The 16833-nt window shown below is 44.0% G+C and overlaps 1 protein-coding gene across 1 annotated transcript in view; it reads right to left on the bottom strand.

Moving 5' to 3' along the window:
* Positions 1-504: 504 nt before the first annotated feature.
* The window catches only part of LOC122404083 (facilitated trehalose transporter Tret1-2 homolog), a 36658-nt gene continuing 20329 nt past the window's right edge, over positions 505-16833 (bottom strand). The window contains exons 2-5 of the mRNA XM_043407976.1: positions 5004-5175; positions 3175-3543; positions 1516-2318; positions 505-899 (exon numbers count right to left, since the gene is read on the bottom strand). Coding sequence (XP_043263911.1) covers positions 750-899; positions 1516-2318; positions 3175-3543; positions 5004-5049 — 1368 coding nt within the window. The 5' untranslated portion in view covers positions 5050-5175 and the 3' untranslated portion in view covers positions 505-749. The remainder of the gene's footprint in view (positions 900-1515; positions 2319-3174; positions 3544-5003; positions 5176-16833) is intronic.

Genomic DNA, 16833 nt, shown 5'->3' with positions numbered 1-16833 from the left:
GGGTTAATTTCCTAAAAATTCCGAGATTTTATTCCTTCTTTCTCGGAAACAGCAAATACAAATAATTAATAAATTTGATTTAGTAATTTACGTACTAATTACGTAGTAATTAACGAATTAGGTAACAGTTGTAGTGGTAGTATTTTTAATTATTTGTATTCGTTCCTCGATGTATCTTCAACGTGCATCTTGCTACCTACCTGGCGCGGTGGCTCTCCGAGGTCGGACGGCCCTGAGCGCGCGGAAGGCGAGCGCCGTGATTGGTCAGTGTTTTTCGTTAATAATTCAAAAACGAAGCCCCATCCGATATTTTTGCAAAGGAAATTGTTGTTCAGAATCGTCTCAGCTACCCCCCATTTCCGGTTCTTACACTATTTACGGGACACCCTGTATATACTTTCAAAAAATGAAGCAAAAAAAATTGATATTTTTGAGGTCTCACATGAGACTCCCCCCTTAATCCTTAAATTGCATATTAAACTCTAAAAAAAGACTGCTTGCAGCTTGAAGTTATAATATAAATTTTAAGGTTAAACTTGAGTTTCAAATGAATAATATCCATATCATTCCACGTTACATTAGGTGACTCGTGCACGATAATCGAGATCATGCTCGATGTTACAGATTCGAAGAAATGATTATGTAATGCCGCAAAGTTTGGAAAAAAATGTGCACTTTAATTCAGGTTCAAATTGTATTTCAATAAATATTTTGTGACAGTGACACCTATATTGAGCGCACAGTAACTATCAATGTTTTTCACGCAATTCTATCTGTATCTCCTCCAAGGTCTTTCCTTCCGTCTCGGGCACGTATCGATAGATCAGAATCCAAATGAAGAAAGTAATCACTGTGAATATCGATATGGGCACATATGTTCCATACGATTCTTGCAGTACCTATGAATAAGACAATATTGTCATTTTATCGTACTCGTAGTACGTGCACATATTATTAAATACCCGATATCGATGTTTTCCTTTAACAATACAAAAATGATTTAGGTTGCCTTTCATTATTTCCTAATTAGGGATATTTTTTTTCATGCGTTTAGTCAATATTGAGCAAAACTAACCTGAAAGAACGTAAGAAAAGAGAATTATTCTAGTCGTTTCAAAGGAATCGTCTATAAGTATCGCTGACTTCAGTAATACAGTAGTGCCTACATAAATGACCTAGTTCGAGACCGGCTACGGTCATTTATGTGGGCATGGTTACTTCTCTGAATTCAACGGAGATAAAGAAAGAGGATAAGTGCGAGTGAGATACAATAGCTGGCACCCGAAACCATATACACATTCTTCCACGAGAAGAAGGCACAGCGTGTTTACATCCCCACTCCTGTTGCAGTCTGCTGTCTCACAGGTATTGGTCGAAAACGGTGACGAAGATCGGTGACAGCCAATCAGCGGACTGCAGCAAGAGTGGGGATGTAAACATGCTGTACCTTCTTCTCGTGGAAGGTTGATAAGGTCGATAAGTAGTACGTCTATTAGCAGTGGTGTACGAACCTACCTGATAGAATTTCACGACGGTGGTCGTAACGAGGGCGTAGTAAAGCGAGCAGAATATAGCGGCGGGCACCTTAACGTCGACGTGAAAGATTTCGCCAACGTAAGCGAGAGGCACGGGGTTCAAAGCGAGGCCGTAACCGAGGACATAAACCACCAGGAAGACCGTGGGCATCCATCGGAGCTTGGAGACGTCGTGGCCGCTTGAGAGGAGGCCGAAGAAAATTGCGAGCGCCGCTAACGACAAAATGCAGACGGGTGTCGAGAACAGAAGAAGCAATCTCTTGCCGATGATCCTCACCAGCGTCACGCAGACGATGCCCGCGAGCACTATCGCACAGCCAGTCATAACGATGCTAACGTTCGTTGAGATTTCAAAACCAGCCTCCTCGAATATGAACGACTGATAAGCCAAAAGCGGCGCGGCGCCTGTTAAAGTCAACGCGCTCAGAACGATCAACGCGATACGAAAAGCTTTTCGATTCTCTCTCCTAACCAAGCTTTCCCGAAACGACCCGTGGAACGTTATTTTTACGCTAGAATCCTCCGTCGCGACGATCCGTTTGATCTCTTCCAGTTCCTCCACCACGTCCTCCTTGCCCAGAGCCCATTTCAGCGTCCTCTCCGCGGACGTCAGCTTGTTTTTCTTCGTCAAAAACACCGAGCTCTCCGGTAGCCAGACGAACGTCACGAGGAACACGATCGGGATCGAGACCGCAATCATGGACATCGTGAAACGACTCACCCACAGACCAATCGCGTACGCCATCATCATTCCCGTGTTTAGAAGAACCGCTATCAGTGTACCTGAACAACTCGATCGAATCATTTCTCACCCTTTTTATTTTTTAAAAACGCTTTTCTTGCAAATAGTAAGTATTGAGAAATTATTTAAAAAGGTAACCGATTTTACTGTTTTCTATAACTATTATAATAGCTTACGTCAATTTGTTATTGTGACCTATAATTCATTAAATGGAATACTATCAGGTCAATCCATAAGTTCGTTCGTATTTGGATCATATGTATTGTATGATTTTTTAATATCCTTTTATAAATATTAAGTGATTAAATTTTTAGTTCTTGAAATGAAAACATTTTGTTATCTATACATGCTATATTTTAAAAATAAACATATAATCAACAAATAGAGGTGCAAAATTATCATAGTACTTTGTTATTTGCGTTATGTGCTAATCGGCTATAAGGTCTGATTTACGGGAATTAAGCTTTGAGAGGTTGGCAGTAAGCAATGGCGTAATCGGGTAGGAAATGTAAAGTTGCCACATTGTGACGTGCAGCGTTGTATCCCTTTCTATTTATAAGCGTAACTGTTTCTTCCTTCGTTACTCGGTAAAGGAAATTCCTTACCGAAGATATTTATCCTCAGATTTATTCCACCAATCATTGAAATTTTCCATGCCTTACGCATACTATGCATGCACGAGAGCGGGACTAGAGCGGTGCTGCGTGGCATCGTGAAGTATGGTGTTGCTTTTATGAGTGACTATGGCCGTGCGCGTTGCACGTGTTTTCCACTTTTGAATGTATAATAAATCGTTAATTATTAGTAACAAAATGAGGTTTAGCATTTTTCTACCTTTTTAATCCCGATCCAACCATGGAATTGAAAAAAAACGAGAATAAAATAAAGTAATCGTACCTAATGGTCCACGCGACCTTTTGCTGCTAACTTCTCCAAGGTACATTGGCATCACGGCGTACGTTATTCCGCACCCAATTCCGGCCAATATTCGACCGATGTAAAGTACAAGAACGGATTTTGCTTTACCGATCAAGATCCAGCTGGCAATCTTTGGCACCGTAGCGAAGAGTAGCGTCCCCTTGCGACCGATCCTGTCCATCAGGAGAAACGGCACGATCGAGCCAAGGCCAACACCGACGTACATCAAATTCACCACCCACACGACTCTGTCGGTCGACACCTCTAAAGAATCTTCGTTCCCGAATTTCGGTATAATTGGGGTGCTCCATCCTTCGTGCAATCCACTATCGATGATCAGAAGATTGCCTAAGCGTAACAACCGAGCAACGTTAAAATTCTTTCGTTAATTCTTTGTCCTCCGATAGAACAACGCCGATACAGTAGTGCTCACATAAGTGACCACGATTATCCTCATCAATTCTTAAGCTGCGTCCCCACTGGGTCGGCACGGCTCGGCATTTGCCGATCGGCACAGCGTTCGGCAAAAGGCGGCACAAGGCGGCACGGCCGTGCCACTGCTATGCACCGCGGCAAAGCCATTTCTTTGCCGACCCAGTGGGGACACGGCTTTAGAAGCCAAGCGCCTTCGAACATCGAGCGTGTCGGGCGTAACTTGACGCCGGTCCTTATCGATACAGTGAAAACTCGATAAATAGCCGTGTCAGTGTGACCACACTACTGCACAGAAGAAAGTTTTTTATTTTTTACTTTTTGTTAATAAAAATTTCACTATCATATGGGCGAAATTTTTCTGATTAAAATGAGACTAAACACGATATAAATCGGTCAATATTTGGTAGCATAATATTGAATTAAATATTGTACTTGCGAGTCTTTCTCTCTTTATTTATCCTTCGTGTGATGTCCTTTTCTATATTCGGAAACATCAAAGAACGACGGATCAAGGTGCTGGCTACATTTATCGAATGGGAGGTAGCTATTTTCAAACGGAACGCTTCCACCGTTCCGTAAGTGATCAAAAACTGCAACACTTATGAGATAGGAGGTTTCGTTAGCTACCTCTGTTCGATAAATGTACTATCCACTGACCTTGCGAAGATACGAGTACACAATATTTAATTCAATATTATGGTAACAAATATTGGCCGATTTATATCGTGTTTAGTCTCATTTTAATTAGAAAAATCTTCCCCACATGATAGTAAAATTTTTATTAAAAAAAAGTAAAAAATAAAAAACTTTCTTCTTGTACAGTAGTGTGGTCACACTGACAGGGACATTTAAACTAAGATGACGAAGGCAATAAAGATTTTTAAAGAAAGCCGCTACGTCTCCGGTTACACTTCGCCTCACTGGTTCAAGGGGGATCCCCCTAGTGGTGGGGATAAAAATGTATCATTTATGGAACAGCTCTTGAGGACATTTATCGAGTTTTCACTGTACATTGTATACATATTTGTAGGTATCGTCCTTCCACGAGAAGAATGCACAGAGTGTTTACATCCCCACTCTTGCTGCAGTCCGCTGATTGGCTGTCACCGATCTTCGTCACCGTTTTCGACCAATACCTGTGAGACAGCGGACTGAAACAGGAGTGGGGATGTAAACACGCTGTGCCTTCTTCTCGTGGAAGAATGTGTATATGGTTTCGGGTGCCAGCTATTGTATCTCACTCGCACTTATCCTCTTTCTTTATTTCCGTTGAATTCTGAGAAGTAACCATGCCCACATAAATGACCGCCGCCGGTCCCGAGCTTGGTCATTTATGTGGACACTACTGTATTACCGAAGTCAGCGATACTTACAGACGATTCCGATGAGTATTTGCCGCAAAATTCCAAGATCCATCATTTTTATCGAATGTTCTTTCTACCTTTTGGAGTTACGACTTCAAAGTGGAGGGATCGAATGGAATATTCGTTGCACTATTTCGCTTATGAACGAACAAGGCTCGTTAGTTCGAACCATAAAATTGTTCTAGAATGTACAAATAAATTGTTAATTCTCGGGAATTTTATCTACTTTCGAGAAATGTTGCAATAAATATTAGTTTGGGGGGAAGAACGAATCAGTTTCGTTGACAAAAGTTGAAAAAGGTGGCACTAAACTTTACACGTCTGTCGCTTCAACGATATTCAAAATTTTGAAAAATTTTTTGAGATACGTTTGAATATCAAAGTTGAACATAATTTGAAAACTTACTCTAAAAGCTGTCCGATTTCACGTGGAATGACCCAAGAACTACTATTAACCCCTTGACATACAATTTAATTTCAAATAATTTTTTTAAACGTATCGTATTTAATTTTGTTTAAAGTTCGTAGAATAAATGGATACAAAAAAGGATAGATTTGTTTTACGAATACCTCGTGAATGTAAAAATGTGTTGATTTTAATATGTAAGGGGTTAATACACTATTAGTGCACGCAGCTGTTCGAAATATACCGTGATTCCATCGAATCTTTAATTGTTAATAACTTTAAGACAAAACTTTTACCGAAATATTGTCATTCTTGATTTTCGTCGTATTTTAATCTGTAGAATCACCCCCTCAAAAGTTGATTAAAGATATTCGAACACGAGATTTACGAGTTACTAGAACATGTTACGGTTGAAAATTGGAGAAAATGCGTTGAACATGTTATTGAAGATGAATTTTGGTAATTGGACTTCAATATTGATACATTTGTGGCGCTGCTCTGCTGCTCTGATTTCGGAGAAATTATCGTAGGACAGAAAAGGAAAGGAGGGTGCGCCGTTTTTCGTTCGGGTCTGCTAGTGGACTCGTCAGTAAGGAGACTTCCTAGCAAGCCCTGTCTTAAGCTGCGTCCCCACTGGGTCGGCACGGCTCGGCAAAAGGCGGCACAAGGCGGCACGGCCGTGCCACTGCTATGCACCGCGGCAAAGCCATTTCTTTGCCGACCCAGTGGGGACACGGCTTTAGACGACTGAGATATCCGGATATCGGGAAGTCGGCCGAGGATTGTATATAGTATAGCAACCGAGGGGTCGGTCGAGCCCTCTGGTGGCGAGAATGGGAGGCGACGCTACACATCTGGCAGTTTAAACACAGATCACAGATCCAACATAAATTGTATATAGTATAGGGAGCATTAGTAACTCCCTAGTTACTCCCGCAGATGGCGCGAGTGGCGCCGATGCCAACCATTAAGAGAGGCCGGGATGCTATAGGGAATTTGTCCCTAGGTACTCCCTGGGCCTCGAGAGACAAGAAAGAATCGGGAGCAGTGTGGCCAGATCGGGCATAATTGAGTGCATCGAAATCGACAACAGTGACGACGAACTTCCTTAGCGTCTAACGGAATGGTGGGGATAGCAGGCATACACTACCGCACGAGCCACGTGTACGTGAGCTCGGCACTTCGCACAACTTCGGGAAATCGATAAAGAACGATAGTGTGAGCCTTTCCTTCTTGCTCTTGTAAAAGACAAAACAACTGAAATACGACCTCGCGATAAGTGGCATACGATTCCAAGTCTCGACTGCCCCAGCATTTTTACTTTCCGACCTACATGTAAGGTATAAGGAAATTTATAAAGTATCATAATGAAAAAAAATTTTGAAGTTTTTTTTTAGCGGAAATACACGTTTTAGGACCCCCTCATCATATTGTGACTACTACAAAAAAACATATTTTTTTTTTTCGTTCCTATGCTATTGACATGATTGCGTCTAAACGGCTGAATGAATTTCAATGAAACTTAACATTTAAGTTTTATGTTCTCGTTTTAAGGTCTCATTCTATTTTAAGCGTGATCAGCTCCCATATAATGATGATTATACGTTTTTAGTTTTATAATTATTTCGATACATACACATCATTTGTAACAAATTTTTAAAGCGATTTATATAAATCTTAAGAAGGATTAAGATCAAATATATTTTTCTCCTATCTTTCCTAGACAGGAAAAATTAAACGAAATCTTATGCCTTGCATACCTACCTAAACCACATAAAAAACGTATTCCACAAATATTTTAGAATAATGTTGTTCAAAGCAGTCTTACTCGTAAAGGGTTAATTAAGGGTTAATTAAAATGAAAAGCCACTCTTAGCCAGTACCGTGCACGCTACAGAAATAGATTACTACTGACTTTTCCCACTATGTTTTTTAATAACCGTATCAAATTGTTACACACAATCAAATGTTATATATTTGACTTAACTTTACATAACAAAATAATTGTAACGATAGGTAAAAGAATAACGTGCACGCTACCGTTCAATGGAAACCACGGGAAGGTGGTGGTCACTTCCATCAGGAGGGAAATGTAAAAAATTTTTATTTCTTTGTAACATTATCACATGCCATATATTAGAACGTCTATATTCTTCTTTCCTTTTTTTTTGATTCCCCTCTAAATTCATTTCTGCAAAATGAAATATATTTTGTATCCTTTACAAACAAAACGTATTTCTAGTGTTTTACAAAACACTAAATTTTCTATTTATATTGACGAAACATCCGACTCGACCAACGAGAAATGGATGACGTTTCTTGTTCGTTATGTTGCACCCGAGACTTTGGATGTTCGAACGGAATTGGTAGAATTATTACATCTTGATGCCAGAAATTGTGACGCAGATAATTTATTTAAAACATTTGAAATTGCCATGATAGAAAGAGAAATTCCGTTCGAAAATATTGTCGCATTGTCATGTGACAACGCTGCTGTCATGACAGGGCGACACTCGTCCTTTATGACAAAGCTTGCAACAAAATGCAGGGACAAATTTTTGACTGTCCGCTGTCCGTGTCATCTGTCTGCAATGGTAGTGCGCGAAGCGTGCAATACCATTCCAGACATATGCGAGGAGTTGTTACGAAAAGTAGCAACTTTCATATACTGAATCGTACCGTCGCGGCGGTACTGACCAGGTAGTCGCGTGAGTTTTCGTTTAAACTCTGAGGGGTTGTAAGGCCCTCTTAACCCTCGTGGTACGCGGGTTCCTAGCCGTCGCTCGCCAAATTAATCTTGAGCGACTAGTTAATTGCCGGATTGTTTCGAATCGAAATCCGGCTGTTCTCTTTAATGTCGAATCACGAATTGTTGCTCACGAACCGCTTGAGCTGAGGTTTCGCGAAATGATGTTCGAATAACGAATGGTTCACGAGACGATTGAACTGCCGATTTTGGAACGTTTACTCTGAGATTTCAGCGACGAGTTAAAGTGGATTTAGACCGTTGTCTTCGAACTTTTAGCGACGAATTAAAGATTTCGATCGTTGTTGTCTGAGGTTTCAGCGACGAGTGTCGAAGTGTCCGGAGCCCGTTTCCTCCTCGGCTTGAACCCCCTCCGAGACGCGATTTTGGGGATTCGTCAACCGATTCGCGTTGACTTTTTCTGTTTATCGATTGGCCATCGACTTGGGGGAGGAGGATCGATTTTCCTGCCCCGTTGGCCAGGAAACTCCTCCCTCGCGCGATCGTGGAGGAGGAAGAGTCCCATCTCACCCTGGACGAGGGTGACCGAGGTTTCCTCCCCAAGTCGAAGGCCCCGTTAATTTTGCCGAGGAAAAAACGGGACTCCGAATTACGCCTAGCTACACGTGCGTTGCAGACGTTTTATGGCTGCATTGTTCCATGAGTTGGCGACGGTCGTTGTAGAGGACCGTGCCACCCGCGGAACAATGCAGCCCTTCGTCGGTCAACTCGGGCCTTGCACTTTCGAAAAGCTAAAGTGCTTGAATGCTTTACGATGAAATTTGCCAGATGCGGAATGTTCGAAGACTTTTTCGACAAAGTCAAGGTTCCGCATCTGGCACCATAAACGAGCGGAAAAACCCGAACTGACCGGACGGAACATATACAGTAGTTCCAAACATTCGGCTATATTCCGCGAATTTCAGCAATGTTTTCAAACAACCGACAGAAAAATTTTAAAATTGTGTTCTACGCGATGGTTATCGCATTATACATCCGTAGTTACACTTTTAGAGAATTGGGACTCTGTATTGCTTTTTTTGCAAGAATTGACAATAAGCGAGAAATCAGAGTCCGGGGAACGTCTGTTAATCTCGATGCAAAATCCAGAGGCCAAAGCATATCTTTATTTTCTAAATTACGCTCTTGAGTTTTTTTATAAATTTAGCATTTTCTTTCAAACTCAAGAGACAAGAATTCATTTGCTTCAAAAGACTGCGGCAGAACTTTTATGCGATATATTACGCAATTTTCTGAAACCGCAGCTTTTGAAACACATGGATTTAGTAAGAATGATGAATTTTTCTGTAGTCGAAAATCAACTTCCATTTAATAGTATAAATTTAGGAACAGAGTGTCTTAATTTTCTGCATCAACTGAATGCAGAAGGCAAGTCCGACATCGTAGAAACCGTAAGGAAAAATTGTTTAATGTTTTATATTACAGCTGCAAACGAAATTGGCAATCGATGATGAATTTCTTAGCAAGTTGTATGTTTTTGAGCCCACTTTTATATTAAATGATACAAATAGAGACATTTCCTTCAGAAATGTTCTCTTAATCGCTAAGAAATTCGGCGGTTTCGACGAAGAAGGACTGCAAACAGAATGGTCAGTATTGCCTTTGGAATTTACAACGAAAGGTAGACAGACGCTTATCGAGATGAAATTCGATGGTTTCTGGAAAACAATTTTATTAACGCGAAATTTGGACTATAAAATTAAATTTCCTGAATTGATGAAATTAGTAAATACAATTAGATCACTTCCAAATTCCAATGCCGATGCAGAAAGATTGTTTTCCATGTTACCTGACATAAAAACAAAGAAACGGAATAAACTTTCTTCGGCCAGCGTCAACTCTATTTGCGTTGTGAAATCTTCGTTAAAGGCGCAGAGGGAAAACTCTCAACCCATGGAGGTAGATGACGATCATCTAGCTCTATTGTATTCCAAAAATTTATATCATAGATTTGCTAAGAAGCAAAAGTGTAATTTAAGATTAAACGCAACATATGACAATAACTTTGAGAATTTTCCCGCTACGTCATATGAGGAAAATTAAGGTACCGATTTACTACAGAGCTTTTCTCTAGAGAGATTTTTCTCTCCAGAGAAAAGCTCTATAGTAAATTCGTACTATTAGGCTGCAATGACAGTATAAACGTTTTCATGCGACGTAGGCGTAACAAGGTGTGATGCATGTATGTATGTGCCATAACGTCACGCGAAAGCGCTTACACTGCAACCGCAGTCTTGTTAGTGATGTCCAAAATATTTTTTTTAGGACATCGCTAATATGTAAATAGTCGTTCAATTTGTCTCGCGTTGTTACTTTTTTTACGTATTTCGCTTGCTGTAAATACTATTCTGCTTGCTCTAACTATCATTTTTTTTCTTCATTTATTTGCTTATATTTTGCCGTATATTTTTAGTTAGTGAAATTGCTTGCTGTAGATAGTGTGGCTATGACGTAGAATGTCGCGCCTTGTTACACTTACGTCACGGTACCGTAAGAGCAACAATGCACGACATAACGTGCCAGCTTAATCGCAAACGTCCTATCCCGACTTCCCATCCTTTGGAAATGTAAACAATTATATCATTTTTCCATTTTTATGGCTCGTATGTATATTAATAAAAATTAATGCATTCACGAGTTAGTTTTTCATTATATTGTAATTTCATTACATTAATAAAAACATTTTAATATACGGCATGTGATAATGTTACAAAGAAATAAAAATTTTTTACATTTCCCTCCTGATGGAAGTGACCACCACCTTCCCGTGGTTTCCATTGAACGGTAGCGTGCACGTTATTCTTTCACCTATCGTTACAATTATTTTGTTATGTAAAGTTAAGTCAAATATATAACATTTGATTGTGTGTAACAATTTGATACGGTTATTAAAAAACATAGTGGGAAAAGTCAGTAGTAATCTATTTCTGTAGCGTGCACGGTACTGGCTAAGAGTGGCTTTTCATTTTAATTAACCCTTAATTAACCTTTTACGAGTAAGACTGCATTGAACAACATTATTCTAAAATATTTGTGGAATACGTTTTTTATGTGGTTTAGGTAGGTATGCAAGGCATAAGATTTCATTTAATTTTTCCTGTCTAGGAAAGATAGGAGAAAAATATATTTGATCTTAATCCTTCTTAAGATTTATATAAATCGCTTTAAAAATTTGTTACAAATGATGTGTATGTATCGAAATAATTATAAAACTAAAAACGTATAATCATCATTATATGGGAGCTGATCACGCTTAAAATAGAATGAGACCTTAAAACGAGAACATAAAACTTAAATGTTAAGTTTCATTGAAATTCGTTCAGCCGTTTAGATGCAAGCATGTCAATAGCATAGGAACAAAAAAAAATATGTTTTTTTTGTAGTAGTCACAATATGATGAGGGGGTCCTAAAACGTGTATTTCCGCTAAAAAAAATTTCGAAATTTTTTTTCCATTATGATACTTTATAAATTTCCTTATACCTTACATATGTCGGAAAGTAAAAATGCTGGGACAGTCGAGGCTTGGAATCGTATGCCACTTATCGCGAGGTCGTATTTCAGTTGTTTTGTCTTTTTAAGAGCAAGAAGGAAAGGCTCACACTAACGTTCTTTATCGATTTCCCGAAGTTGTGCGCAAGCGCCGAGCTCACGTACACGTGGCTCGTGCGGTAGTATATGCCTCCTATCCCCACCACTCCATTAGACGCTAAGGAAGTTCGTCGTCACTGTTGTCGATTTCGATGCACTCAATTATGCCAGATCTGGCCACACTGATCGGGAGTTCTTCCCCGAGCAAGCTAAGGGACAGTCCAATAAAGCACTCGTCCGCAAAACCACGTGTAATCATTCTGAGCAACCCTGTGTCCATATATGTAGGCCAGCGCCTACAATTTGGTGACCCCGACGTGATCGGAACGCAGGATGGAAACGGCACCACAGAACGGGGCGGTGGCAATTCACGCTGCCAAGTTTTGGCCGGAGAAGCCCGCGCTGTGGGTTTGCGCAGTTGGACGTGCAATTTAATTTGCGCGGGATAACGCAGGAGGACACGCGGTTCTGGCATGTGGTCGAGAAACTCGACGCCAGGTCGGTGCAGGGGGTAGAGGATATCCTCTTGAACCCGCCGGAACAGAGCAAGTACACGAGGTTAAAAACGGAGCTCATTGCGCGGCTGTCGACATCCAAGCAGCGTAAGATTAAGCAGCTCCTGGAACACGAGGAGAAAGGGGACCGGACGCCGTCGCAGTTTCTCCGGCACATGAAGAGCCTCGTGGGAGAAGATGTGCCGGAGGAGTTCATAAGGACGTTGTGGTTGAGCCGGTTGCCGATGGCCATGCAGTCGGTGCTCGCGACACAAGATGGCGTCGAGTTGGACAAAATGGCCGTCCTGGCGGACAGGATCGGCGAGGTGACGCCATTACAGGTGCAGCCAACCCCGTCCACAAGTGGCGTCGCGGCACTCGGCGACATCAACGCCCTCGTGGAGCAGATCGCGGCACTCATAACAGCGAAGCTGGGTGACAGGGGGCGCGAGCGGAGGCGCAACGTGTCTGGCGGGCGGAACCGCGCACGTTCAAAGGCGAGGTCCGAAGAACGCCCGAAAGCTATCTGCTGGTACCACTGGCGGTTTAAGGAAAGGGCGACAACGTGCACGCGGCCGTGCACTTACGCGGGAAACGAGGAGCAGAGTCGCTGATGGCGACAAGCGGCCCTGAACCAATGATACGTCGCCTTTTCGTCACCGACGGGACAACGAAGACCCAGTACCTGGTCGACACCGGGGCTGAGGTGACTGTGTTTCCGCGGAAAAAGGTAAATGGTGCGCGGATGAAATCCAGTTTTCTGCTCACGGCGGCGAACGGTTCGCTAATCAGCACCTACGGACAAATTATTATAAGTGTAGATTTAAGATTACGCCGGGCTTTCCCGTGGACGTTTATCGTGGCAGACATTGAAAGCCCCATTATTGATGCGGATTTTCTCGCGCAGTACGGCCTCTTGCCGGACGTTCAGGACCGGCGGTTAATTGATAAAATCACCGGGCTCTCAGTGCCGGGAACAATACCGACCCGGGGGGTCGAGTCAGTGCGGTGTGTGGCGCCGGTGACGGACAATGCGGTGTATGCGCTGCTGAAGAAGTACGAATGCATCTCACGGCCCGCGACGTACAGCGGGGCAGCCAAGCACGATGTGAGGCATCACATTCTCACCACGCCGGGACCTCCGGTGTCGCAGAGACCGCGGCGTTTGGCGACGGACCGGTTGAAGGCGGCGAAGCAGGAGTTCGAATACATGCTTCAGCAGGGCATAGCCCGGCCATCGCCGTTGCACATGGTACCAAAGAAGGATAGTGCGTGGCGTCCGTGCGGAGACTATCGCGCGTTGAACGCTAGGACGGTACCCGACGCGTACCTAGTGCCGCATATTCAGGACTTTGCGCAGAGCCTGCACGGGAAGACAGTTTTCTCGAAAATTGATTTGGCGCGCGCGTATCACCAGATCCCGGTCGCGGAGGCGGACGTGCATAAAACCGCGATCACGACGCCGTTTGGACTATACGAGTTTCCGGTGATGACTTTTGGACTGCGAAACGCCGCGCAAACCTTCCAGCGTTTTATGGACGAGGTCGTGCGCGGGTTGGACAGTGTTTACGTATATATAGACGATGTGCTGATAGCCTCAGACTCGAAGGAGCTGCACGTGAAACACCTTGAACAGCTGTTTCAGAGGTTCGCGGAATGCGGGGTGGTAATCAACTCGGCAAATTGCGAGTTCGCGGTGCCGAAGCTGTCGTTCCTCGGTTTCGCGGTCGGTAAGGAAGGAATCCGCCCTTTGGCCGAAAAAGTCGAGGCCATTGCGGGTTATCCCAAGCCGGTAAATCAGGCGGAGCTCAGCAGATTTCTCGGGATGGTAAACTTTTACCGGCGATGCATACCCGGAGCAGCGGGAATCCAAGCCCCGCTGGTGAGCTGCCTAACAACCAGGAAGAAGGGCGATAAGGTCGTCTGGACACCTGAGGCCGAGGCCTCCTTCGAGGAGACGAAAGCAGCTCTAGCCAAGGCAGCTACACTGGCGCACCCGTCATCCAGGGCCAAGCTGGCAATGATGGTGGATGCCTCGGAAGTTGCGGTAGGAGCGGTGCTGCAGCAGTATCAGGACGGCGCATGGGAGCCACCAGCCTTCTTTTCGAAGAAGCTCAATCCGGCGCAGCAAAAATACAGTGCCTACGACTGGGAGTTGTTGGCGATGTACGCGGCGGTGAAGTATTTCCGCTACGCCGTGGAAGGACGAGCTTTCACAATCTACACGGATCACAAACCGCTCACCTTCGCACTGAGTCAGAAGCCGGAGAAATGTACGCCCATCCAGTTTCGGTACCTTAATTATGTTGCTCAGTTTTCAGTAGATATCCAACACATTAAGGGCAGCGACAACACCACCGCGGACGCGCTGTCCCGCATAGCAGAGGTGATCGCGCCGGTAAATTACCGGGCGCTCGCTGAGGCGCAGAGGACAGACAGCGAGATTCAGCAGATGGTAGCCGAGCCCAGGGGCCTGGTGATAAAGAAGGTCAATTTCCTACAGTCCGGCGTGGACGTGTTCTGCGATGTTTCTACTGGGCACGCCCGTCCTCTGGTGACGTCAGTGTTCCGAAGGAGTGTGTTTGACAGCCTACACAACCTGGCGCACGCGGGACCCAAGGCGACGATGAAGCTGGTCACCCAACGTTTCGTGTGGCCATCGGTGAAGAAAGACTGCCGGACCTGGGCGAGAGGGTGTTTGCAGTGCCAACGGGCGAAAGTCACGCGTCACGTGGCGACCCCGGTAGGGGAGTTTGTTACTCCCACCGCGCGGTTCGACCACATACACGTGGACATCGTGGGACCGCTGCCATATTCGAAAGGGTACACATACTGTGTAACGGTGATTGATCGTTTCTCCAGGTGGCCGGAGGTTTTTCCGGTAGAGGACGTGAGCGCGGAGACCGTCGCGCGAACACTGTTCGCGGGCTGGGTTGCGCGGTATGGTGTACCGCTCAGGGTGACAACCGATCAGGGCCGGCAGTTTGAGTCCGTGTTGTTCAAATCCTGGGCGAGAGCGTTAGGAGCGGAGCATCACAGGACATCCGCCTATCACCCGCAGGCCAACGGGGCCGTAGAAACGCCTCCATCGGCAGTTGAAGGCGGCGATTATGTGCCATCAGGAAGACAGCTGGTCGGAAACTCTCCCAGTAGTCCTGCTCGGCATTCGGGCAGCAGTTAAGGAGGACAGCGGGACAACACCGGTAGAGATGGTTTTCGGGGAGACCCTGCGTCTACCCGGTGACCTGATCGCGGGCAACGACCAGACGGAGGTGTCCGTGTTCGTGGAGCAGCTTCGAGGGCGCATGAGGACGTTGGAGCCGGCCCCGAAGGCACATCACGGGCGAAAGCGCGTATTTGTTTTTAAAGAACTGGACACGGCATCGCATGTGTTGGTGCGGCGCGACGCGGTTAGAAAACCGCTGCAACCGCCGTACGAGGGACCGTATTTAGTATTAAGGCGTAGTGATAAGAATTTTGTGATTAGGATAGGGCAGCGTGAGGTGAACGTGAGCAAAGACAGACTAAAACCAGCTTTTGTGGTAGTCGAAGGATAGGGCAGTAGGAGAGATTGTTGCTCGCAGTAATGCCTAGCGTGAAATAAAGCCGAAGTTCCTACTAATAGTCCTTAGGTTAAGTGTTATGTAGAATAAGAGTGTATGAGTGTGGAAGTATGAGTGTTTTTCTTTGTATATATATTTTATGTTTAGATTATTGTTACTAGTAAGTGTTTTCGTGACGCCCCGCCGTCACTGGGGAGGGGGTGGTGTAGGGAGCATTAGTAACTCCCTAGTTACTCCCGCCGATGGCGCGAGTGGCGCCGATGCCAACCATTGAGAGAGGCCGGGATGCTATAGGGAATTTGTCCCTAGGTACTCCCTGGGCCTCGAGAGACAAGAGAGAATCGGGAGTTCTTCCCCGAGCAAGCTAAGGGACAGTCCAATAAAGCACTCGTCCGCAAAACCACGTGTAATCATTCTGAGCAACCCTGTGTCCATATATGTAGGCCAGCGCCTACAATAGTAATAAATATATAAATTAAATGTTGAAATATTTTACCATACCTTAATTTATATTTGCATTTATCTCCTTATTTACATTATTATGTAATAATATTAATAATTGTTGTATTTAAGAATTAAAATAGTTTTAGTTGGGTTGACATGCCGGCAGAGTGCGCTCTAGCTAGAGCCGAAACATGTGTTAAAATAATTTACCCGTTTGCCGGTCTACCGTTTGGTCTCTCACTTTTCTTTTGTTTTTCCGGCTTTGCCGGGTTTTCCCTTTTGTCTGTGGCAATAAAAATCTATCACGTATGCAAACTGAATTGTGGCGATCTGTTTATTAATACCCAAAACTCAACAGGTTATGGGCCCAGAAGTGCGATTGTAGTGATAGTTTTAGGAAATATCTTTAAAATAAAAAAAAAAAAAAAAAAAAAAAAAAAATTCAAAAAGTTACACACGTGTCGTCCAACGATTCAGCCAGCCACGTGCAATAGTGCGAAGGAATCGAAATGGACAACGAGATCTCGAAGATCGAGAAACTTTGTGGAATTGAGAACTGGGGAATATGGAAATTC

This window comes from Colletes gigas, unplaced genomic scaffold (assembly GCF_013123115.1).
Source record: "Colletes gigas isolate AHSC1104 unplaced genomic scaffold, ASM1312311v1 Colletes_gigas_Sc00101, whole genome shotgun sequence".
Classification (NCBI taxonomy): Eukaryota; Metazoa; Arthropoda; class Insecta; order Hymenoptera; family Colletidae; genus Colletes; species Colletes gigas.
The sequence above is the reverse complement of the archived record's forward strand: the minus strand, read 5'-3'. Positions and strand labels throughout refer to the sequence as shown.